The sequence below is a fragment of the Pan troglodytes genome, chromosome 19 (assembly GCF_028858775.2).
Source record: "Pan troglodytes isolate AG18354 chromosome 19, NHGRI_mPanTro3-v2.0_pri, whole genome shotgun sequence".
Classification (NCBI taxonomy): domain Eukaryota; kingdom Metazoa; phylum Chordata; class Mammalia; order Primates; family Hominidae; genus Pan; species Pan troglodytes.
Window position 1 is genome coordinate 94,482,985 of NC_072417.2, and position 25,015 is coordinate 94,507,999.

The 25,015-nt window shown below is 62.6% G+C and overlaps 1 protein-coding gene across 20 annotated transcripts in view; it reads left to right on the plus strand.

Moving 5' to 3' along the window:
* The window catches only part of BAIAP2 (BAR/IMD domain containing adaptor protein 2), an 81,061-nt gene that overhangs the window by 52,437 nt on the left and 3,609 nt on the right, over positions 1 to 25,015 (plus strand). For 7 of the 20 annotated variants that reach the window (XM_016933119.4, XM_054670743.2, XM_054670744.2 and 4 more), the window contains 7 exons: positions 12,132 to 12,284; positions 15,780 to 16,001; positions 16,182 to 16,383; positions 16,789 to 16,990; positions 18,196 to 18,264; positions 18,875 to 19,037; positions 20,597 to 20,631. In XM_016933119.4, coding sequence (XP_016788608.1) covers positions 12,132 to 12,284; positions 15,780 to 16,001; positions 16,182 to 16,383; positions 16,789 to 16,990; positions 18,196 to 18,264; positions 18,875 to 19,037; positions 20,597 to 20,631 — 1,046 coding nt within the window. Of the gene's footprint in view, positions 1 to 4,723; positions 7,807 to 7,847; positions 10,208 to 12,131; positions 12,285 to 15,779; positions 16,002 to 16,181; positions 16,384 to 16,788; positions 16,991 to 18,195; positions 18,265 to 18,874; positions 19,038 to 20,596; positions 20,632 to 21,089; positions 22,640 to 23,036; positions 23,083 to 25,015 lie in introns of those variants that run through there. The other 13 variants (XM_016933120.3, XM_054670746.2, XM_063800007.1 and 10 more) reach the window with 8 other exon arrangements.

Here is a 25,015-nt window from a genome sequence, read left to right on the forward strand (position 1 = left end):
CAGGCATGCTTGGTGCACAGTTGCAGGGACACAACTCAGGCCGTTCTCTAGGGTACCCTGCCCTCTCCAGCCACCTCTTCCCGTGTCCCCAGCCTTTGTTTTGATCCTGTTTTTCACTCTCGGTAAGCTGTGGTGGGTCTTTTGATCCTTTCCATTTTGCACTCCGGGTAAGCTGCCATCATGGGTCTTTCTATGATGGGCCCGTCATGGTGGCCTTAGTATTCCTGCCTGAGGCTGCTGCAGCAAGCCGTCCTCAAGCTGTTCCTGTGAACAGAACCTGAGCAGTGGGCATGGGGAGTTGAGGAGGAGAAACAGGTATATGTTGGTAGACACTGTGTCTGTTTTTCTTCTTCCTCCCACCGTGGAACGTTTTGCTACTTTGCTTTCTGAAGACAAGCAGCGGATGGCGCCCCTGCGGCCTGGAGGGCCATAGCCGCCTCCGAGCAGGTCAGGGCAGTGCAGGTGTGAGCCAGCCCTGAGCATCCGGGCCAGGTGTGAGAGCTTGTCTTAAGGGGGACTTTCCTGGGAATGTCCCCAGCTTGGTGTTCTGGGGATGGGGATACTGAGGCCAGCTCACTGAGGGCTCAGTTGCCTGCTGGGGGTCCAGGAGCTTGAGCTCCCTTCTCCCCTCGAGGCTCTGTGGGTTTTTGCTAACAGCGTTATTGAGATATAATTCACATCACCAGCAGTTCACCATTTCACGGGCACAGTCCAGTGGTTATGAGTGTTTGCAGCTGTGCGTCCATCACTCAGTCCGTTTTAGAGCATTTTCCAATCAGCAGTCACTCATGGGCCCCTGGCCCCACCAGTCACCAGCCTGCCATTGGCCTCCATAGACTTGCCTGTTGTGGACATTCTGCATAGCTGGAATCCCACAGTGTCCGGCCTTTGGTGCCTGGTGGCTCACGTGGCATGGAGGGTTCTCAAGGCTCATCGTGCCGTAGCCTGTGCCAGCCTCCTCCTCTCTTACTGTCGGGGGTCAGCCTTTCTTCCTTTTCATGGCTAAATCGTGTTCCATCGTGTGGGTACCGGAGGCTCCGTCCTACTCAGGGCCAGGGCCGTCTCCCTGGCACAGCCGGTACTGCCCTGTGGCTGAGCTCGCTGGGAGCTGGAGATCGTGGCGGGGTAGCATAGGGCCGGGCAAAGGCAGAGGCTGTGGGCTCTCGGAGCCACTCCCCCTCCCTCCTGCAGGCTGGAGCCAGAGGCCTGAGGCCCCCACGCAGTCACTGTGGCCCTGCGGCACCAGCTCCCTGGTTTTCAGGTGCCCTGCCTCCCACTGCCAGGCCTCTTCAGGAGGGCCCTGACCGCACACCTGGCCTCCGCCTGCCCTCCGCGCTGCTCTGCCGTGGGCCCCGGGTGGTGGGATTTACTCCCGAGGCTGTGTGTGCGCAGCCAGCTCCTCAAGCCCATCCCACACGGGGGTTTTGGAAGACCTTCTCCTTGCTGATGGCTGGTCTATCTGTTTGCTGCATGTCCTGGCACTTGGGGTCTGTTGGGGGACCATGTTGGTGCCTCAGGGGCCCTGGAGGCAGGTCCCATCTGTTCTTCTCATGGGGGCTGTGAGCCACCTCCAGTGCCTCGGTGGACCCTTCGTTGACTGGCCCAAGGATCACCTGATTCGCAGCCACAGGGGGCTGGACCTGGCAGTGACTCGAGGGGCCTTGGCCCTGCCTCAGTGCTGTGGTCCATGGTCTGGGCAAGGGGCCGCTACTGGGTGCCCCAGGGGCTGACTGTGAAACATTTGACAACAGAACTAAGGTGGCTGGTGGCTGGGCTCATCCTGGGGCCCCTTGAGTGCCCTTTCATGGTAAGCCAGGTGACCCAGTTTTGGGAGTAAGCCACAGCACCTGTTTCTCAGGTGGGGGACACCCAACGGCTGCCACAGTCGTCACAAAGCCCCCCTCATCCGCAGGAGGGCAGGCGGAGGGGGAGGGGGGAGGGGGTCGTGGCCTTGCAGGCTGTCTGCGTCCTGATGGGCCAGACCCAGGAGCCCGGCAGGGTCAGGAATGAGGGCAGCATTCCCATCTGTGGCTGCTAGTTGCCGAGGCAGATGGTCCCCCTAGCACCTGTGAGTGGGTCTGGGTGGGGGCCGTGTGGGCGGAGAGGGCAGGCAGGGCCCCGAAGCGCGTGGTAGGTGGAGGTTGCAGTGGGTGTGAGGTGAGGGTGGCCCAGCAGCCCCCTTGGAAAGGCCTCTGCCACCCGGTACAGAGACGCTTGGCGAGCCTCATCTTCTCGGCCTCCCAGGGCCCCTCCTGGGAGATGTGTGGTGCTGGTCTTTCTTCCCAGGTCCCAGGGGCCCTGCTGTGGCTCCCCAGCCCTGGCTGAGCAGCCTCCTTTCTCCAGAACTTGCAGCTGCTCCTCCCCACTCACCAGGGGACCTGTGGGTGGCCCCAGGCTGGAATCTCCCCACCTGGGCACAGCCTCAAGGCCCTGGTGTCAGGCTTAGGCTTGGATCTGGCTCTGTCCCTTATGGGTCACGTGGCTGCAGCAAGCCCCAGAGCTTCTCTGAGCCTCAGTTTCCCCATTTGTGAGGGGGAATATCCTGGCTTTCTCCCTCTTCTGAGCACTGACGGGAAGGGCTGTGGAGCCAGGACGAGCCGACATCAACCTTCTCATGGCACCTGCGTGGGGGCTCTCCTGGACAGACCTCCGCCTCTGCTCCTCCCCATCCAACTCCTTCCTCTGTTAATGGGAGACGGGGCTTCAACTCTTAACCACACAGGTGTTTTATTTTTGTGATTTTTCCCAAGTCACCGAGTTCCTTCAGGAAGGGCTAGATCTCATTTCTCCTGCGTCCCACTTGGTGCCAAGCACAAGCTGGTCACGCAGCAGATAGCTAGTAAGTGCTGAGTGGTTTTGAAACAACATTTTGGGGTGGGAAACAGAGGGAGCCACACCCCGGTGTGCTTTCTGCTCCCCAGTGGCCAGGCCTCGGAGCCGTCAGCATCCCCAGCCCCACATCTGAGTTTGAGGGGGTGGGGCACTTGGTATGTGGCTGCGTACGCGCCCCCCGAGCTGCGGGGAGGCTGCGGCCACCATCCTGGGGTGAGTGCCATGTGGCTGCCTGGCTGGGATGTGCTGCCGGCCTCGCTGCTCCAGGCCCCTTGCCCCACCCGGGGCTGTTCCTGCTGGTTCCCATTGCCTTTGCAAACCCAGCCAGCGGGCTCTGTGGGACCTCTACTTTAGGGTGTGGCCGCTGGGGGCCCAGCTGTTGCATGTCCTCTTCACTTCTGAAGAGAGGAAGCACCCTGGGCTGGGGAACTGGGCTGGCTGGCCCCACCTACTCAGGTGCAGCCCCGACCCTCCAGTGCATTCCACCCGCCCTCACTTGTGTGGGCCCGCCCCTACTTGTGTGCCCCGACTTGTGTGGTGCAGGAGGCCCTGCCCTTGCTTGTGTGGCCCCACCCCTTGGTGCAGGAGGCCCCGTCCCTCCAGTGCACCCCACCCCCATTTATGTGGCCCCACCCCACTCCACCCCAGAGGCCTCCTAGCTGTCTCTAACTCCTGGCTTGCCTGGCGGGGTCTACTGTCCTGGGGCCTAGGTTGTCAGCGAAGTCCTGCTGGTTGCAGGGAAAGGGCCTGCTGGAAGTACTCTTGGGGGAAGCAGAGACCTCTTCACCGGCCTCTCCATTCCTAAAGCGGTTCGTTGCTTCCCAGCTGTTCTACAGACCAGCCCAGCAGCTGCACCCCACGCTGGGGGCAGCCCGGGGGTGTCTACGCAGAGAGTATAGTTCACGGTGCCCCCTTGAGACCCCTGCCTCGGTCCCTGGACCTGCCTGCCCCCAGCTCTTCTAGCTGCCTCCAGTGTGTGCCCTGTGGGGTCACTGGCGACCATAGCAGTTGTCCCCAGTCCTGAAGACCCTGAGAGAGGCAGGTGTGCCCACACGTCGTTGGAGTGCAGGGCAGGAGTCTGGCCCATTCGGGCTCCTGGGGCTGCTTTCTTGAGCGGGCAGGAGGGGGCCGCCGGACTGCCAGAAGTGGAAGTGACCCCACGCAAGGGTGGCCTGAAGCCAGTGTCCAGCCAGGGGCGTGTGTAGCAGAGAAGCAGATGCCTCCCTGCAGTTCCCAAGCTGCCCCTGCCACAGAGGCCTTTCTCTTGGAGACCCTTTAGTGCCTCTGGGGTCTCTGGCCCTGCATGTCCCTCACCTGGCAGCCTAGAGCTGGCCGGGGCCTGGCTGGTGGTGCAGCCGTGTGGGCGGTGCACGCAGGTGGAGGCTGTTTAGGGAGCTCCACGGGCTGAACGGGCGCCCCCGTCCACAGGGCCCCCCACCTCAGCTGCCACTGATGAAGGGGAGGTGGTGGCTGGTGCCTGACTCTGGTCTTTGGGGGTGTAGCGTGCTGTGTCATTGTCAGATGTGAGTTCCCTCAGCGACCCAAGAGCTGGGTGTCTCGAAGTGATTGCCGGGGTCTCCAGTGGGCTCAGAAACCTGGCGCCAGCTGCACCCCACCTGAGCTGCATGTGTGCGGAGCGCCAGGCTCCTGGGAGCTGTGAGGCTGCCGGGCAGCGAGGCTGGGCCCATGGCACCTGTGAGGGGCAGATTCATGCTCCAGGGTGCCCACGAGGCCCCCGATGCACACTGCCCGCCTTCACTGCCAGGCTCATCGTGTGGCAGCGGCCAGGCCTTCAGCCTGAGCGGAAACAGGGACACACCACACCAGGCCCTGGGGGCAGAGGTGGGGCTGCAGGGAGGGGTGGGCATGAGGTTGGCCAGGCCCTGCCCCAGAGAGGCAGGCAGAGTGGGTTTCTCTGTCTGCCTGCCAGGGTGCCCTTGAGCGGGGCTGGGCCGGGGGGGCCTCCTGTTGTTCAAGAACTGTTTGTAATTGAGGTGGTGTTTTGGGATTTCCATGAAAAGAAGTAATTTTAGTTATAGGTCAGGGCACTGGAGTTAGGAAGCATTTGGGGCGTTTGTTAACTAGGACGAGAGAGCTTTACGTAAGGGGGCACAGCCTGGAGCACCGCCCTGACGGCCTTGGGCAGCGGCACGTTCACTCCCCAGGACTGTGGTCGTTGCCACATTTGCTGGGCCAGGTGCTGACAGACGTGCCCGTCCGCCTGGAGGGAATGTTCTCCACACCACGCGGGGCACGGTGGACACGCTGGGGCAGGGGACACCTTCTCTGTGGGTTTATCAGTGTGTCCGCGGGGCGTGGTCACAGCCTGGTCCAGCTCCTACTTAGAACAGAGGGGTGTGGCCATGTCCACAGGGCCCGGAATGGGGCTGAGAGCAGAGCCCAGCCTGTGCCCACCCCTAGGGGGCAGGGAGCAGGGCCCGGGGGACGTGTCCACATGCCCCATCCTGCATCTGGAACCCAGGGTGGGAGGCGAGTGGCCCACCCACTCCCCGGGCTGGGCTGTGGGCACGAGGACCTGAGTGTGGGGAGGGAGCCCCGGCCCACTGGATGAAACTTGTCCTTCCTAACCCATGTGCACTGAGGGTGGGGCAGCGAGACCCAAGCAGTGTTGGGGCCTCAAAAGTCAGTGCTCAGGCTGGGAGTGGTGTGGGGCAGGCCAGGCCCCTGCTCAGAATCGCACTGGGCATGGGCTCGACTTGCTGGCCCTGGGACGACCCTGCTCAGCCAGCTCTGGAGGCTTCCTCAGCGGCCTGAAACTCCTGTTGCAGAGGAGGGTAGCACTGCCCTGTCCACTCACCACCTCCTGGGGCTTTTCTGGACAGAGATGCCCGGGGCTACAAGGAGAGCCAGGGTTTCTGCTGGGTCACCTTCCCCTGTTCCCTTTCTGAGATGATGGGGGAGGAGGGAGGTGAGGCAGGTGCAGCCCTCGCTGGCCGGTCGTGAGTGAGGAGGGAGAGATGGCCCCGCATTCCTGGGGATGCTGCCTCCCAGAGACCAAGGGGGCTCTGTAGCACCGGCAGGATCATCGTGGGGGTCCTGGGAAGCGGCACTGGTGCTCTGCTGACTGTAATGCAGGGGGCTGGTGGGGGGCATTGGTGCCCCCAGGATCCCCCCTCCGGCTGCCCCCCATCTCTGGGTGTGCGAGGCCTATAGCCTGGATTGAGGTCTGAGAAAGGGGAGAGATGTGTGTTATTTAAAGGGGTGTATAATTAACACAGCAGAGACAAAGCACCCTCGTTCAGATCTTCAGAGAAGATAATAGCAGGGCCGGTGATCGCCAGCGTGGAGTCTGGCGACGTGCAGGGGGGTGTGAAGCCCATCCTCATTTTCACAAAGCTCTTCAGGCTAAGGCTGTGGACAACCCCTCCCCCCCACCACCCCCGTGAGGACAGCTGTGTGGCCATGTTTCTCTGGAGTAACATCTCTGAGGGGTCCTGACCAGGAAAAACAGGAGTGTGAGGAGCCAGGAGCCACGGAGCCCTCTCAGGGCTTCTGCATCCGCAGCTGACACAGGGACCCTCAGTGTCCCCGGGGCCAGGGCAGCCAGGGGTCGGGCACTCTGCTTCCCCAAGCCTCAGGGCTGGGCCACTCGAACATCTTAGCCCCCACTTCTCCTGCATCTTGCCACCCCTTTGCTGGCTCTTGGGGACAGCTTGGCCTGTGATCCTCTAGGCTGTTTTGTGTGTCTAGCCCACTGGTGTGGACAGAAGCGACCTGCTGTCTCCTGTGCCCGTGGGCATGTGCTCACCAGACTGTCCATCCCAATACCAAGCTGTGGGTCTGTTGGGACCTGTTGTTCCTGGGCACCCCTTGCCAATCTGCTGAAAGCTCTGGGCCTTTTTCCCAGGAAAATGGGGACCCTCAGGGCTCATGGATCCCTGATCCTGCCAAAGTGGCACTGTTCCCTTCCTGAGGATCTTCCTGTAATGCCTTCCTTGGGGAGCGGAATGACCAGCTCTTCCACCTGCCACCGGGGCCAGAGGGTGCGGCTTACCCTCTGCTCAGCCCAGCCCGGGTCTTGCTCAGAGCACGTGTGTTCAGCGTGAGATTTAAGGGTCCTCCCGTCTCCTTTTAACCACCTGCCATGCTGCCCTCCCTCCTCTGCCTGGGTACCGTGCCCATCAGCCCGGGAGGCCTGGTCAGTGGGTTTTAGAGCAGCCACTGGCTGCAGCCTGCAGGTGGCCAGTGACCATGTGCTACTTGGGGCACCTGATTCTCACCCCACACACCACAGCTGACTGGTCCACAGCCGCATCCTTTCGAGTAAGTGTTACCCATGGTGACAGCTGAAGGCCAAAAATTACGTTCTCATTCATGTGCTGCAGGGGACCTGGGGGGCCACATGCGATTTTTAAAGAACGTGGGAAAGCTGCAGCAGCCGTGGCGGATGAGGTAAACCAAAGCCGCCTTGGTTTTTTCTGGAATGCCCCTCCCCCACTGTGAGTCACCGCATGCTGCGGAGAGGAGAGATGTGTTCTGATCACTTTTGTCTTCTCTGATCACGGGGCTGTTCAGCCCAGGGTGACTAAGTGGGAGCGTTCTGTGGGTCTTAAATGCTTTCAGCTGGGTGTTTCCATAGTGCTGTCGCCATGGCACCCAGCTAAGCACGCAGCCGGTGGCTCAGCGGCGGGCGGGGACTGGAGGGGGCCAGCCACTGGGACTGCCTGCCCATGGGGCAGATGCAGGGCCGTTGTAAATGGCCGGCTGCCAGGTTGGAGGTACAGACCAGGCCGTGCTCTGTCCCCTGCACTTTCCACACAGCTCGGACGTGCCCCGTATAGGACAGCAGGTCACAGTTGGCCGGGCCCTGCAGTGCTGGCCGCCACCTCCCCTCCTCCCCATCCCCGCACCGGCCCCTTGCGTGGTGAAGCTCCTGCCTGGCCTAGATTTCCAGGATCTGCCCTGTACAGTCGTGGTCTCTCTGTATGAGGAGTCAGTGTCCTGGAACAGCAGGTGAGGAGAGGCAGCTGTCATTCCTAGACAGAGTGGCAGCCGCATGTCACGCGCTGACTCAGGCTCTGCCATAGCCAGATGCTCATGTGGGGGCTCCGAGGCAGGAGGTGTCAGCTCCCCCCGTCCCTCGGGGGCTGGCCATCCCTGCCTTGCTGCTCTGGGAACATCTCTCCTCCCTGTCCCCAGGATCTGGAGGGGCCCCGCCAGAGCACCGTGCAGCCGTACTTTCTGTCTCTCCCCCGACTTCCCCTGGGTTTCTCTTGTGACCTGTGTGCCACTCCCAGCCATTTACGGGGCTCCTTTGAGTAAGTGGAAGACTTAAAAATAAAACACCAACTCTCTTCCTGGCCAGGGAGGCTGCCGTACCCTGCTAATGAGGCCAGTACCCCTCGCTGTACTCTCCCCTGGGGAACTGAGCATGAGCGTGAGAAAGTACCGTAGCCTAAAAACCCAGAAACCGCCTGTAGGGTGGGCAACCGGAGCGGCTCCAGGGGCCTTAGTTTGGAAGGTGCCGTTCTCAGGGTGAGGAGACCCAGGGGGCCCTGCAGCCTAGTTTACGCTGCTGTCCTGGGGTGACCGCTCCAAGCAGCACCTTCTCTTCCCCCGAGTCCTATTTGGACAGCAACCCGTGTGGAGGCCGTGGCTCTGGGCAGCCCCCTGGGCCTGCCTTTTCTCAGTGCCTCAGTTTCTTTTGCCAGGCGTCGGATCTCCTGCTGAGTGCTCTCTGGCCCTGAGCTCTCTGCCCACCATGCTTTCCGGGCCGGCCACCGCTGGAAAAGTCCCCAGGGAGGGCACAGAATCCTCATGATGGGGTGCGTTGGGGGTTTCTCTGTGGAACCTCACACACATTCCTGAGGCTGCCCCACTTAAGGGGTTCTGGGCACCGAATAGCTCCCTCCAAAGCAGGCACCCCCATCACAGGCCACTCAGAGCCTGGAGGCGCACCCCAGCATCCCTGGCAGTTCCCTGCGGGAGGAGCGGGCAGGACCCTGCAGGCGGCCTTGGAACAGGCCTGGGTGTTGGTCTGAGTGGTGTTGCAGGGGCATGGGTGGGTGCTCATCTCCAGGCCCCTCTTTGTGCACAAGCCCACCTGTTTCTCGGAGCACACCCTCCCCACCCAGTCCCTTTGATCCTGAAGGTCGGGAAAGGAGTCCAGCAGCCAGGCTGAGGCTGGAGCACAGCGGGCTCAGGTGTCCTCCTCCATGGCTGCAGTATGTGGCGTCCTGGCCACGGCCATCACGCCCTCCCCAGGCCCCAGGGTACCCCTGAATCTGGCTGTCGCACTCTGCCCCTTCCTGGAGAAGGAGCCTCAGAGGTCACTGGAGGTTCTTGGGAGCAGGAGCAGGAAGCCCTGGTAGGTGCATGTTGCATAACCAGAGGAAAAGTACTTCGCGCTCCAGCTGTGGAGGAGGAGGAGGTGGAGGAGGAGGCAGCGGCAGTCGGGGTGGCGGCAGAGGCCTCAGCATGGAGCAGAGCTTGCTGGAAAGTCTGCTTAAGGTTGCCTTGCAGGGCCTCTCACCTGTGATCAAACTTCTCACTTCCCAAATGCTATCTCAGGTCCCCTTTAGGTGACCCTGTGGCCAGGCCCTACAGCGCCTCTGGAGGGTCAAGGCCTACTGGGGATAGGAGTAGCAAGCCCGTTGTTTTGAGGGGCAGGTGGGGTTTAGTGTGGGAAAGCAAGGTGGGCTGCAAGGGCAGGGGAGCACCGGGCTCCGTGTTGGGGGATGTGGCTGGGCAGGCTCTGGCCTTGGGGACAGCATGGTCTGCTCACACTGGCCAGCAGGCAGAGCCAGTGCCCAGTGGTAGTGCTGGGGCCGACCCACACCCTGCCAGGCTGGTTCTCACCCCTGTAGTGGAGGCTTGCGGGGGTAGGCAGCCAGGGAACAGGCTGCTCCGCTCCCCTCCCCGCCGCCCACCCGGCCCGGCACTGCCCACCCACGCTGAGTCAGAGCTGTAGGCCAGAGCTGTAGGCGGGGCGGCCGCGAGGCTGAGTCAGGCGGGGGAGGCCGCCCCCTTGCGGAGGCCGCATCTTCTTAAGAGCCGATTCTGAACTGACCACTCCTTGACAGGCAATCCCGGTAGACAGGGGGTCTGAGTCCTGCTGTGGAGGGTCTGCCTGAGGCCGGTAGGGGCTCAGCCCAAGGCAGGTAGGCACAGGAGGAGAGGCGAGACAGAGGAGAGCTGGAAAGACCTTCCTGGCAGAGGAGAAGCTGGCTCCCTGCTGAAGCAGCTAGCCTCCTGCGGCCACCCAGGAGGGGCCTGGGTGTGTCCCTGGGGACAGGGTCTGTGCCTCGGGTGCTCCTCCCTTGCCCTCACCAGCCACCCACAGCCTCATCAGCGTTTTGGGATGGAAAGTTTCCAGCCTACAAAACCGGAGAGCCATTGACATCCAGGGTCCCAGGTGAGCCCTCCCACTGTCGGGCTGGGGTTCTGGAATCGGGAACCCCGGGTGCCGGGTGTCAGCTGTGCCATAGGGCTGTGGTGTCACGCGCTACCCCAGACCTCAGGCACATGATCCGCCAGCTGGGGTCATGGAGGGGCCGGCGGGGGGTGGGGAGGCATGCTCCTCCCAGAGGGACAGAGGCAGAGAGCCCTGGGGTTTGGAACTGTCACTTCCACCTACAGCCCTGTTGGTCAGGTGAGTCATACAACAAGCCCTGCACCCATGGGCAGGCTGGGAGGTGCCTCTGCCCAGGATGGGAGCACAGTCCGGGGCCTGGGAGGCAGCGGCCGCCCTGAGCTTCTTCCCCACTCTCTCCCCTAAACTCCCCCTCTCCAGTTTCCTCCCGAGGCTCACGTTGGAGAGGCCTGGGCTCAGCTACAGTTTCTTGGTCTGGCTTTGCTTGCACTGCTTCTTTTAAAGTTTTTTTTTTAATTGTGATAAAATACACGTAACTAATACAGTTGACCACGGTAACCATCTTTAAGTGCACAGTTCAGCGGCATTAGTGCATTCATGGGGTTGTGCGATCACCACCACCATCCATCTCCAGAACTTTCCATCTTCCCAAACTGAAGCTCTAGTACCCTCCGTCCTGGTGTGTTCAGAATCAGTAGCTGGATCTGGAAGCTCTGTCAGGTTGAGACTCAGTTTTCCTTTTGGGGAAATCATTTTGGCCGGAGCAGCTTCTGTCGTCTTTGCTGGAACCCTTTCTGGGCCGACTGTGTGTCCACCAAGAAGCACAGAGTGGCCAAGACGTGACAGCCGCCATGGTCAGAGCCAGGGCCACAGCCGCAAGGGCTGCCGAGCAGCTGACCGCCGGGTCAGGGTGGGGACTGCCTGCTGGCTGCCATGGTTCTAGGGTCTGGCTTGACTACCTGTCTTTCCTGTGCCCAAGAGCACCTGCCAGGGCTGAGGGGGTTTCCAAAGCTTCTGCGTTTGTCTGGGACACATTCTCCCATTCCCCCCATCCCACGGGGACACCCAGGTGGGCACTCAGGCAGCTCCAAGGTGGAAGGGCAGCAATCAGGCCTACTCCTCGTTCCTGGTTCTGTGCTGGCCCCTCACCTGGGCACACCGTGTTCCGAAAGGCGTGACCTGTGGATCTGATCTTGCTGTCCCTGTGGACGCTGGTCTTGCTTTCTGGGCTCCCAGTCTCCGCTCGGTGACCTCTTGTCTGATCCTCCCCACGAACTTCCTTCTCACGTTCTCCCTTGGTGCACGCTTATCCGGAAACCAGGCAGCCAGGTGTCTTAGCGCCCCGCTCCCCGTCATTCAGAGCCGGAGCCGGGTGGGAGAGGAGATGAGGTGCGCCCAGAGTCCCCTCTGTAGCAGAGGGCTTCCCTGGGGTCCTTGGCCAGTGTCCTGGGATCCAGCTCTCCTGCCTTTCGTGCTGGGGCTGAGATGGCTGAGATGGAGGGGCCCTGGAGGCAGAGGCACAGGTGAGAGTGCTCCAGGCAACAGGGGAAGGACCAAGAAGCTGTCCTGGGGCCAATGGAGCTGGGGCGCATCCACACCCAGGCTTCTGTGCCTTGGCCACAGGGAGGTGCACGCGACCCCACCCCACAGCAGGAGCCCTGAGATGAGGCTGGCCCCCTGCCAGAGCCTCCTGCTGGAGGCAGGACCCTCCACTCACCCAGAGTGGTCCCGGGGCAGGGAAGCCTTCTGGGGATGTGGCCATCGGGCGTCTCCTGAGTGGTCCCAGGGCAGCTGAAGCCTCCTGGGGGTGCGGTTGTCTCCTGAGTGGCCGCAGATACTGTTTTGTTTCCAGCTGCTCTGCATGAATGAGACGTGTCCTTTGACTGAGTCCGTGGGGCTGCCCCAAACCGGTCCTGACAGGCGTCCTTCCATCGCTGGCTGAGCCTTTCTTCCTTTCCCTCCACAGTACATCGACGCCATCAGCAACAAGCAGGGCGAGCTGGAGAATTACGTGTCCGACGGCTACAAGACCGCACTGACAGAGGAGCGCAGGCGCTTCTGCTTCCTGGTGGAGAAGCAGTGCGCCGTGGCCAAGAACTCCGCGGCCTACCACTCCAAGGTGAGGCGGCTGGGGGCTGCGCTGTGCCGGCACTGGGCCTTGCTGGCAGAAATGACCCAGGCCCCTGCCCCAGCCCCGTGAACACACCGGGGCGGTGTCCAGGCTGGAACTCTCGTTTATTTCGGGTTTTCTTGGGGGTGAAGAATTACCAGGTCACAGGGTGCGGGCATTTTGAAGACTCACATTAGAAATTGCCACCTGCAACCAGGGAGAGTCTGATGGGCTTTCAAGGCCTTGTAGAACATTCTTCTAGAATGTTCTTGGCTCTTCTGCCACAGCCATGTCCTGGGGAGGTGCAGGCTGACGCCAGGCAGGGGACTGGTCATGCTCCGTGCTGGGTGCCGGAGTCCCGGTGGGGCCCCTGGTGGGTGGCCTCTGTGTCCTCACTTGCTCTTCCTGTGGCCCCTCTACCCACAGTCCTGGGGTACAGCCTCTGGGCTCATGGCTCTGCTCACCCGAGGTGCTGAGGACCCCCAGCCCCCCAAGACCACTGTGCCACTGGGCCCCTAGGCCACCCAAGACAACCGTGACACTGGCCCCAGGTCCAGCAGCTGCCATAGTTCAGCTGTCGTATGTGGACCTGCCACCCCTCACCCAACCCAAACCTGCCCTATCTCTTTGCTTCCTGGGCAGCCAGGGGCCCTGCCTGGCTCTCAGGTGGCCTCCCCAGTCCCTCCCACGCTGCTCCAGAGTGGCCTCCCTGGGACTCAAACCTGGTCACAGGGTCCTCCCCTGGCTCCCAGGCTCTTGGTGACCTGTGCCTCTACCACCTCTGCCTGCACCCCTGAGCCACTGTGGTCCCAGGGGGGGCCTTGGGTGGTGCCCACATGCTGCTGCCCTCGTGACCTCTGAGAGACCCCTCTGCCCGTTGTCTGTTGAGGGCCCCTCCTTGGGCCGGTAGACTCTTGGCCCTGTGTTTCCCGCTAGGCGTCCCCCGGCACAGTCCTGCGGCCCTGTGTCTCCCGCTAGGCGTCCCCCGGCACAGTCCTGCGGCCCTGTGTCTCCCGCTAGGCGTCCCCCGGCACAGTCCTGCGGCCCTGTGTCTCCCGCTAGGCGTCCCCCGGCACAGTCCTGCGGCCCTGTGTCTCCCGCTAGGTGTCCCCCGGCACAGTCCTGCGGCCCTGTGTCTCCCACTAGGCGTCCCCCGGCACAGTCCTGCGGCCCTGTGTCTCCCACTAGGCGTCCCCCGGCACAGTCCTGCAGCCCTGTGTTTCCGGCATCCCCAGCCTTGTCGTTCCTTGTCGGGGAATCCCGCCCTGGGATCCGCTGTGTCCCAGGACCAAGCCTGGCCCTGCTGAACCAGGAGCGAGTTCCTCAGGGACGGGCTGCAGCAGCCCCCTCCATGGATATCCTGAGCCCCGATGTGAGCAAGGGGATCCCCTCCTAGGAGGCTGACTTAGCCCCCAGAGCAGGCAAGGCCCAGAGGCCAGACTCCCCACTGGGAACAGGCAGGGCCAGCAGGCCCCTGTTCACCCATAGTCCATGGGTAGGGGTTGGGATGGGATCACATGTGTCCCGTGGAGCATTCTGGAACATTTCAAGAGTTTCGAAGATGTAGTTCCGGAGCCAAGCCCACCAGGGAGGCCCTGGTCATGTCTTTCTAAAATAAAGGGTCGCAGGGATCCACGGGGTATACCTTGACACTTGTTCCCCCCACCCACCACACTCTCATGTATGTGCGCGTGCGTGCACACACACACACACACACACACACGTGATACAGAACCAGTGCTCCAGTCCCCACAGCCTGGGGACAGCCAGGAGACAAGTGCTCCTCCCTCCCTGGAGAGGCCCCTCCTGCTGGCCTGGGCCTGCTGGGCACTGTGGGCAGGTGCAGGCAAGGACAGCAGCAGCACCTTTGACCCCTGGAGGCAACCTCGCTGCTGAAGGACTCAGCGGTGACAGGCTGTGCTGCCACAGCTGCCAGGCAGGGGGTGCTGTGGAGCGCAGGCCTCCCGCCTGCTAGACCCAGGATAGTGGCGGGCGTCTGCGCCCTCTGGCGGGGGCCAGGCCCCATGACAGGGCCAGGGAGTGAGAGCGGGGCTGTCAGTGGCTGGGGTGCTGCCTGCAGGGATGGAGGGCGGGGAAGCTGGGCTGCTTGCCACAGGTCTCCCAGGAGGGGTTGCGGGATGTGCCTGTGGTGGCAGCAGCTGACCTCCTGGGCTCGTGGGCCCCCGGGCGTGTGTGGAAGAGGCCTGTGTCCCACAGACCCACTTAGAGACGAGCCTCTGGGCTGGGGGCCAGGGTGTGAGGGCAGCCTCCCAGGGCAGTTCGTAGTAGCTCCCTGGTGCTTGGGTTTGGGCCTGCCTCGGGGCTGTCAGGGTGCGGGGGTGACGCTGGCTCGTGGCCGCTGTGTCAGGGCCGTGTCGCTGCGAGGTCGGTGTCCCCCGGCCGTCTGCCCTAGTGCTGGTCCCTGATGGCCTCTCCGCGCCACCCAAGACTCACTCCTCTACCACTGATCTCAGCCAGGGCTCGGCAGACGTTCTGAATGGCCACAAAGTTTGTGCTTTTGGCTCTGTGGGCCATGCCGTCTCCAGCTCTGTTACTGCAATGTGAGGGCAGCCATGAATGAATGATTCACAAATTGATGCACAGCTGTGTTCCAATAAAACTTTATTTACAAAACAGGAAGCCAGCCCTCGGGCTGTGGTTTGCCGACCCCTGGTCTGAGCCAGCAGCAGAGGGGTAGGGGTGGCGTGGGGAGGACTTGCTCAGAATGGCTGTCGTCCAGCATCCTCCGTGGGTCCCCAGCATGGGTGCCCAGCCACGTGTAGAAGGGAACGGGGATGAGTGGGGGGAGCAGTGAAAGCCGGAGAGGCCCCCAGAGGTGCCAGAGACATAGCAGTTCTGGCCCACAGCTTAAGGGTCTGGGGGTCCCGGGAATCCAGGCCCTGCAGCCTGCTTAGGCCAAATGGCCAGGAGGGGCAGGGGCTACTTGATTAGCTCCCAGGACTCAGGCCCGGCCGGCTCCCAGTCCCAGAACCTTTCTCCACGCCTGTGGCTTCCTCCTCCTTTGTCCCCACTGTGCTCAGCTGGTCTATGTCCAGCAGGCTGCAGAGTACGCCCGAGGGAGCGCGGGCTCTTGGGCCCAAGGGCAGTGGTTGGAGCAGTGAGCCTCAGTGTGTCCCCCAGCCACCTGGGGCGCCTTCCTGGCACTTTGGGGTTTGCCCACCGGAGTTTGACCTTGTGCCTCCCTGTCCGTTCCTCCTTCCTCCAGGCCCTGATGGGCCCCGCGGGCGTTGAGCCTGGGTTTGCTCTCATCCCTGGAGGTCCCCCGACTGCATGGCTTGTGGTCCATCCCAGGCCCTTTTCCGGCAGCCGCTTCTGTGGGTTGGGGTCAGAGGCTCACGGGTGGCCTGTCTCGCCGAGAGGTACCACCTGGTGAAGAGCAGCCTCCAGCCCCAGAGGGTGCTCAGGGAGGGCCCTCAGCGCTGTGCCTGGCTGCAGGAGACTGAGCCAGCCCTGACCCCTCCCTTCCTGCTGCTTCCACTTCAGGGCAAGGAGCTGCTGGCGCAGAAGCTGCCGCTGTGGCAACAGGCCTGTGCCGACCCCAGCAAGATCCCGGAGCGCGCGGTGCAGCTCATGCAGCAGGTGGCCAGCAACGGCGCCACCCTCCCCAGCGCCCTGTCGGCCTCCAAGTCCAACCTGGTCATTTCGGACCCCATTCCGGGGGCCAAGCCCCTGCCGGTGCCCCCCGAGCTGGCACCGTTCGTGGGGGTGAGTCTGGCCTCTGGAAAGCTTCACGGGTGTGGGTGGGAGGGCAGCTTGTTGTCAGGGCGGGGGGCCGCCAGGGTGCAGAGTCCCGGGGCCCCTGCTGAGGAGGTGGAGGGTTCTCTTTCCCCCGGTCTTGCCCGGGGTGGGCTCCAGCAACAGCCTGCTCTGCCTGCTTCCCTGCAGCGGATGTCTGCCCAGGAGAGCACACCCATCATGAACGGCGTCGCAGGCCCGGATGGCGAGGACTACAGCCCGTGGGCTGACCGCAAGGCTGCCCAGCCCAAATCCCTGTCTCCTCCGCAGTCTCAGAGCAAGCTCAGCGACTCCTACTCCAACACACTCCCCGTGCGCAAGAGCGTGACCCCAAAAAACAGCTATGCCACCAGTAAGGGCTCCACTGGGGTGTTGGGCTGGGGTCCCTGGACGTGCCTCCCCAGACCCTACAGTCATGCCACACCCCTGAATAGGGGCCTGGGAGACCCTGAGGCTCACAGTTATGTGACCGTGTGTACCTACACGCATGTGGTACACACACGTGTGCCTGCCCAGCATCCAGCTCCCTCTTGTCAAGCCTCTGGTGCTCAGTGGGGGCATGAGTGGGGTACAGGGTTAGGCTCATGCAGGCAGCAGCCACTTGGGAGCAGGTAGCTGCTGCTGCGGAGAGCTTAGCCAGCCCACTTGCCCACCTGGGGCACAGGCGGCTGTGCTCTCAGCACCTCAACCAGACTCCCTGGGCTTTGCTGCCCCGCCAGCCAGGGGCAGTCCCCTTACCTGTCCCTTGTCCCAGCAGCCGAGAACAAGACTCTGCCTCGCTCGAGCTCCATGGCAGCCGGCCTGGAGCGCAATGGCCGCATGCGGGTGAAGGCCATCTTCTCCCACGCTGCTGGGGACAACAGCACCCTCCTGAGCTTCAAGGAGGGTGACCTCATTACCCTGCTGGTGCCTGAGGCCCGCGATGGCTGGCACTACGGAGAGAGTGAGAAGACCAAGATGTGAGTGTTTCTCGGGGGCGGGCTCCAGGCAGCCGCTGCCTTCAGCAAGTGTGTGGGGCAGCGACACTCAGGTGCACTGGGACCTTGTGTTTAGAGTGGCTGTGCAGGTTGCCGGTCCTCGCCATAGAAGACCTGGGCAGTGAGAGCAAGCGTGACTTGGGGTCTTCACCACCAACAGGCGTCTTCTCCCCTGGCAGGGGTCTTCGCCCCAACCACCTCCCTGCAGGGGTCTTCCCCTACAGGAGGGATCTCCCCCAGTGGCAGGGGTCTCCCCCAATGGCAGGGGTCTTTCCCCACGGCAGGGGTCTCCCCCCAATGGCTCGGGTTTCCCCCACATGGCTGTTGTCTTCCCCCATGGCTGGGGTCTTTCACCACAGAGTCTAGTGACCACCTTGCTCCATCGCCTCCCTGTGCCACTCAGATTGCCGCAGGGTGTGGCATCCCACACGTGTACACACTCAGCACGTCCAGCCGAAGCCCTGTGGCGGGCGTCAGTTTCCCGCAGTTTGCAGGTGCAGACCAGGGCTTGGCCATCCTGAGACCGCAGGCTTTCTGTGGCTTTCAGCTCTTCCACATGCCAGATGGGCTCTCCAGTTTGGAGTTCTAGAAGTCACCTATGGAGTCAGATGGGCCACACCTCCTCAGTTTACTGAATGCTGTTGCAGAGAGGCTGGGCCAGGGTGCCACCCTCGCTGGACCTGGGGGCTGCGTTCCCAGGGCTGTGTTTGTGCGGGTGTGTCTCTAGGCAAGATGGGAAAAGGCCCTGACATTTGTGCCTTCCTAAGCTTGGCCTTGCAGCCATCACTCCGAGGAGGGGGACGAGGGCAGGGGGTCTCCCAGGAGGCTGCTCCATCTTTGTTCCAGTGGCCACTCCAATCTTGGTGCCATCCGTGGCTTAGGGTGACACTGGGGCTGCGAGGCAGGAGCGACTGCTCTGCCCGGGCTCTGGGGCCTTGCAGTTGGGTCTGGTGGGGCCGGCAGCTCCCACCAGGTTGAGGACAGCCCGGGCCACCTTGCCCTTGAGGCTGAGCCCACAGTGGGAGCGGGCTGCGGTCTTTGTCTCCCTGGAGCACTGTCTCTGTTGCTCCAGAGACAGCCGCGCAGCCATGCTGGGGAGCTAGAGGGACTTGTGCTTGGATGGTGGTCGGTGGGGGATGGGGAGCCTTTGGGCTGAGCGTGGCTCTTACCTGGGGCCTCTCTTCCAGGCGGGGCTGGTTTCCCTTCTCCTATACCCGGGTCTTGGACAGCGACGGCAGTGACAGGCTGCACATGAGGTGAGCGCTGGGCCCAACAGGAGTGTAAGATCCCCAGCTTGGGAGAGGGGCTGTGATGACACCAGGTCCCTGGGCTTGGATTGCTCGGCTGGGCTTCCGGCTCCTTGTCTGCTACCGCAGGGCCATCCCCAGTGGCCCTGAGAGCTGTACGCTTGAGGCCTTCAGGGTGGAGGCATGGTGGTGCCCTGTGCAGTGGGGCCCGAGAGCCCTGGGGACACCAGTGCAGGCAGCAGGTGCTATGGGGGCAGCTCCTGGGGGCCAGGTGTGCAAGGACCTGGCTGTCCCAGGTCCTCCAGGTTCTCCCAGCCTTCAGAGAATCACAGCTGAAAGCAGGGTACGTGGCTACTGGGAGGGTCAGGGGTTGCTGTGGCAGCCCAGCCCCTCTGGAGTCCTCCCGGCTTAGCTTCATGGCCAGGAGGAGGGAGGGAGGGAGGGAGGGAGGCCAGACTGGCCCGGCCCATGGTCCCCAGGGCTGCCACCTTGGCCTGAGAGCAGCCTCCCCGCATGTGGCGTGGGCTAGGTGAGGGCGGGCAGTCCAGGGAGCCACAGGGTTGTGGGGTGTTGGGGGCATCCGGCCTGCTGGGCTGCCTCTGAGTCCCTGTCCCTACAGCCTGCAGCAAGGGAAGAGCAGCAGCACGGGCAATCTCCTGGACAAGGACGACCTGGCCATCCCACCCCCCGATTACGGCGCCGCCTCCCGGGCCTTCCCCGCCCAGACGGCCAGCGGCTTCAAGCAGAGGCCCTACAGTGTGGCCGTGCCCGCCTTCTCCCAGGTCAGTGGGCGGGGCCGGGGCTGGGAGGGGCCCGCAGGTGGAAGAGTGGGCTCAGCAGTCCCCCGTTGGAGCCTCCGCTGAGGGGCGGGGCGCCTGGGGGTCTGGGTCTCTTTGGACAGCCCTGGGGTGAAGGCTGCATGATTTGGGAATGTGTACACACCCCTGCTTCGGCCTCAGGCTGCCCGCCTCGCCCCAGCAGGCTCCCTGTGTCGGCATGCTGGGGCTGGGGTCAGCCTGTCCCTCATGGTGCCCTCAGCCAGCCATGGGCAACTCACTGCTCTGTCCAAGGGGGCAGCGTCTGGGCTGGGAAGTGGCTGGCCTAGAGGTGGGCCTGGACACCGCCGCCTTTTGGGAGAGCCAGGGGGGCAGGATCTCTTCCGTGAGAACCACGGGGCTCCCTCAGTCACATCCATGAGATGGGAGTGCTTGCTGCTCAGCCCTGGCATGTGGCTGGACCCCTTCCAGTCAGTGTGACCCTGGATTTGGGCCATCTGGTGCCGGGAGGCCAGAGGTGGAGGATCAGGGCCTGGGTCCTAGGCCCTGGTGTGGGTCCTCGGAAACCCGGGATCATGGCGGTCCTGGTATCTAGGCTGGGGCAGGGTGTGAGCGTGCATCGCAACTTGCCGGGTTCCAGCCCACTCCGTCCAGGGAGGCTCCTGGGGTTGGAGAGTTGGAGACTCCTGTCTGTCTGGGGCTCCTCAGCCAGAGGTCCAGTTTGTGGGATGTTGGCTGGGCTAGCAGCTTTGTTCCCGGGGCCGGTCTCCAGGGCTGGGCCTCAGGCAGTGAGTAGAGAGAAGAAGGGAACCCACCTTTTTCCGAGATAACAGGTAGCCTGGGTGACTATTCAGCTATTGACCCACAAGTGAGGAGCCCCCAGATTGACAGCCTGAGCTGAGGCCGCAGGAGGCAACCTGGAGAGGTTTGGGCTCTGGGCCGTGGGTGTTCCACAGGTCAGCCTCTGGGGTGGGCTCAGTGCTGGGAGAGCCAAGGAGGGGTCTGCACCTGCCCTAGGCCCCGGGCCAGGCCATGCTGGCAGATAAAGGGCGCAGCCAGCCCCAGCGCCACACCTGGGCGCTCCTCCCAGGCAGTGTCACCCTCCCAGGGGCCGGGATGGTACATGTGACAAGTTTCCAGGAAACTGCAGCTGGGGTCTGGGTCTGGCTCCTACAAGCAGGCGGAGGAGTCCCAGGGGCCCGCCCAGGCATGGGTGAGGTGCTGCAGGTGCCCCGCGGGGGCCTCGGCTCCCTGGGGGCGGGAGGAGGGGTCTCAGGCGGCCAGTCTTGCATCTGTTTGGGAGTGTGCAGCAAGCACACAAATTCAGGTGGCCGCTGGCTGGAGGAGGTATCCCCATTAATTTGGGCAGTCATTACTTTACCACTGGGACCAGGGCTCCAGGCAGGTCTCTGAGTGCTGCGGCCAGGAGATGGGGGGCCTTCCAAAGGAACATGGTTTGAACCTTGTCCAGGCAGGATCACCATTTGTGGGTGTGTACAGGCAGCGGGTGGGGGTGACCACAGGCCCCATCACCCGGCCTGACATGTTTCTGCCTCTGCCCCCAGGGCCTGGATGACTATGGAGCGCGGTCCATGAGCAGGTAAGGGGACTTTCAGACCTGTCTTTGGGACTGTGGGTGGGTGTGAAGAGGCCGGGTGGGGCAGGTCCCTCTCCTAGGACCTGGGGCCACCTCTTCTTCCTTTAGGGCCCAGCCTGGCCCTTCACCCCTGTCAGAGCCGGGGACGTCCCTTAGGGCGTCCTGCTTTCTCCGAGTGACACGGGAACCCCCCGGGCCCTGCCCCTCTTTCATCGCATCTGGCCGGCCCCATCCATCCCTGTCAGGCAGGGTTGGGGAGGGTAGCTGAGGCTGGCATCCATGGCTGGGGCTGCAGCCTCCTCTGCCCCAATCTGTGCTCCGCCCTTGTCCTGGGTCTTCCTGGAGGGTCAGGAGGCCAACGGGAGCTGCTGAAAGGGGCATTGCTCGGTGCGGGCGGACTCGCCGCCTGTGGCTGGGCAGCGTCGTGCAGCCAGGCAGCCGTCCTGTGCTTTGTTTCACAGTGGCAGCGGCACGCTGGTGTCCACAGTGTGAGGACGCTGACCCCAGGCAGCCGCTGCTCTGAAGAGCTTCCGCGCCTTCCCCCTGGTCTCGTCCGTTTTCCTCCTCAGCTCTCGCTGGTTTGTTCTTGGGTTGTTTTTCTTTTCCACCTGCCCCTTGCCTTTTGGTTGGTGACCCCAGACTCTGTGATCCCCCAGGGTCCATGGTGCTGCTCCATCCGCCCCCCCCCCCACCCCCCGTGTTTACGCGCCCCATCCTGTGTGTCCCAGCCTTTTGAGCAGAAACTGCCAGGCAGGACCTGCTGGGCCGTGCGGGGCACCCTCGGCCTCACCCTGCAGTGTCTGTGGCACTCACTGCTTTTCTAAGGCTCGCCGTGAGCCAGGTCTAAAGTTTGAAGAAAAAGAAAAATCTTAAAAAAAAAAAAAAAAAAAAAAAAAAAAAGAAAAACAGGAAAAAGGACTTTTTTTTTCCTGAAATACAAAAACTGATCTGCATGGACTCCGGTGTGCGCTGTTATCTCGCATCCGACTTCCCCGGTGCGATGGCCTCTGTCCGGACAGGGAAGGTGCTGGGGTCCCTGGCCGCCCCGGCCCCTGTGGAGGGGTGCACAGAGAAAGGGGGCTCGTGCCAAGCTCGAGGGGCCTCCTGAGGAAGCCGGCTGCTCCTGTGAGGGAGGCCGGGCCCGGGCACCTGAGGGCTTCTCCCTCCGGACACTGCGGGCCAGGTGTACATAGAGCAGTGCGGCCCGGTGGCCTCACCTCCTGTCGGGCACTGGCGGGAGCAAGGTCGGGGGCAGGCGCTGCCCAGCTGGCCGCACACGGACATTCCAAAGACCTCCAGAGACCACCCCACCCCCACATTCCTTTGACCAGCCTTGTGAGGGCATCGATGCTGCCCCGGGCTACCTGGCTGCTCCGGGCAGGGTGTGCGGGCCGGGCCCGGCTGGGGGAGGGCAGCTCTGGGCACGCCGCACCCACGCCCCCCACCTGGGGGAAACAGGCGGTTCCTGCCCGGTTCTTCCTAAACGCTCTCGTCTTTTTGTGTGTCTTGGTGACTTTAGAAACAAACACAGTGGACTCAGTGGCTACTGGTATTGTCTCTTCCCACACTGAACTCTGGGGAATTGAGTGCAGGGCACAGCCCGGCTCAGCCTGCCCGCTGGTGGGAGCCCCTGGGAAGCTGCGGCGCTCCTTTATCTGATGTGGTTTAGTAAAAGCCTCCCGCACACCTCCCCGTGGGCTGGGACGTGGCTGGTAGTGTTTGTGTGGGAAGCAGCTTAAGACGCGGACCGCGTGACATTAAGGAGAGCGCAAGGGCGGACCGGGCCCTGTGTAGAGACCCTTCCGCGCCGGCGTTCCCGCTCCGCTAAAGATTTCAAATCCAGGGGATTCCATGCTCAATGGATGAATGTAGACACAAAACAGCAACACTTGTATGAAGATGTAAAGTGCTGAACATATTTTTTTCCTGTTTCCTTTCCTTTTTTAAAAAATCTGAATTGTGCCCTGTACTGCAGTTACTTGTTTGAATAAAAGTTTTATTTATTGCACGAGTTGGGTATGGACCTCCTTCCGGTTCCCGGCGTGCGTCTTTGCCGTGGGGGCCCCGCCTTGTGCCCACCTCTGCCAGGTATTTTCTCGGCACTCAGTCATCTGCTAGATAACCTGGGCTTGCACACGGTGCTGGCCCCAGTGACAGTCACTCACTCTGCCCGGGCTCTGCGGGGGGCCGTCTGCAGCTGAGGCAGGCTCCTGGCTCCCTCCAGGCCCGCAAGTGAGGCAGGCTCCGCAGGCGCCGTCCAGGGAGAGCCAGAGCCCCAGCTGTGTGCCGACTCCGAGTGCTCCAGGGTTCTAGGTCTCCTGGCAGCTCGCCCGTGGTCCCCCCTCCTCTGCACCCCCGAGTCCTCAGACCCCATGCTGCCTCCAACTGAGCCTTGTGTTTCCTTGCAGCGCCGATGTGGAAGTGGCCAGATTCTGAGCCGCCTGACTAGAGTTAGTAAGTTGCCTGGCGTTCTCGTGCGGTCACTGGCCTCTCCAGTGGTTCTACACGGGCCCTCTGGCCTCAGTCACGCAGCCTGGGTGGGGAGGGCCCGGCTGCATGGCGGGGCCAGGGGTCCACCGAGCCTGCCTCTTGCTCTGGGTGCTGGGCCTTCTCTACTGGGTCCCCTCCTTGGGTTCATGGTCTCTTTCTCCCCTCCCGGAAGCTTGTGGGCTCTGGCTGGCTGTGCCCGGGGCTCCTCTCACTGCTGGGTGTGGCTCTGGCCCTGACCTTCTGTGTGGTCCTCTCCTGCCCTGCTGGGCGCTTCAATTATAGTCAAAGGGTGACCCCGGCAAGCAGCTGCAGCCCGGGCCTTTCCCGCCTGACTCGCAGCGCCAGGTTGGGCTCCTTCAGGTGTGTGTGCCTTTGGGGCTGACAGCCTTGTGGGGACTGGAAGTCAGGGTCCTGGGGAGAACCCTGGGGAGCTCCATAGGCACTGGAGCCAGGTGTTGGGCCCACTGGGGACCGGGCTGTGCTGTTAGTCTGACCTTGTCTCTTCTGTCCCCAAAGCCCCACAACGTGGACCCAAGACACTGGCTCCATCCCTAGGGTGGATCTGCAGACCTGGAGGGCTGCTGGGTCCAGGTTTGAGCTGACGCTCACTCCGGGGACCACAGGGCCATTATGGGTCCAATTCCAGTGGGACTCTGGAGTCCGGGTCTGAGTCCATTTCCTCACGGGTTGAGTGGGCCACTCCCCTGGTGCCTGGTGTATATTTGGGATGTGCCAGGGTGTCCAGGAGCAGGCCCTCTGCCCTCATAGGGGGCCCTTGCCCACACCTTCCAATCGCCTACACCTGTGTCTGGGTGGGTCCTGCTTCCCACCACCCTTCCATCCCCAAGTTGCTAGGAGGGCGGCTCTGCAAAGCCAGTGCCTGCATCCTTCACAAAGGACGTTGGTCCCTGTGTCTCCCTGGTGGTCACAGCAGGCATCCTGGCCCATAGGCCCTGCATCCTTCACAAAGGACGTTGGTCCCTGTGTCTCCCTGGTGGACACAGCAGGCACCTGGCCCACGGGCAGCCAGGCCACAGGCAGATCATGGATCTGTCTTCTTTCACTGCCTTTCTGTTGTTGATTTTCGGCACAAATTCTGGAAGATTAGGTAGAAAAATGCTCCTGAACTTTGGGGACTGGATGGAGATGCTCTGGGTTGGCCCTGGCCACCACCTTGCCTTCCGCCTCCATCTTCCTCCCTCCGAGACACTGTTTCTGGGAGGCCTCCAGACCCCCCGACTCCCCCAGGTCCCTCTGAGCTGAGGGGGCTGAACTGCCCTCGCCTGGTGAAGCTTGGAAGGGGTGAAGGCTCAAAGATGAGGCTGGCACAGCCTCTGTCAGGGACCACGTCCCTTGGAGGGCAGAGACCCCGGGTGGCAGTGCCAGTGGGGCAGTGGTGCTCAGCCCCAGCACCACTCCACAGTGCCAGGGGCCAGTTTCCCGGCCACGCAGTCTGCCTGGTCTGACAACTCAGCTGGGATTGGGAGTGTCGAAAGCCACTTGCAGTTGGCCAAGAGACTCCCCAATCCCATTGCCACCCTGTCATGCCCCAGCTTTGGGCCCTGGGAAGGGGGCCTTGGAATGAGAGTGGAGGGGCGAGCACCCCTGGCCGCTGTCCATACTCATCAGCGGAGGCCCAAGCGCCCACGCTGGACCCGATTCCAGAAGGGCCCACCTTCCGAAGACACGAAGAAACAGCTGACGCGAGAAGACAGAGAACAGGTGCTGTCCGCCCGGCTCTGGGTCTGGAGTCACCCAACTGGTTGAAATGCATTTGTGACGGCTCCGTTTCTTCTCGGAATCCTTCTGTTTCACATTCAAGTCATTGGTGAAGCTGCCGCTTGGCCGAGCGCCGTGGCCCACACCTGTAATCCCAGCACTTAGGGAGGCTGAGGCG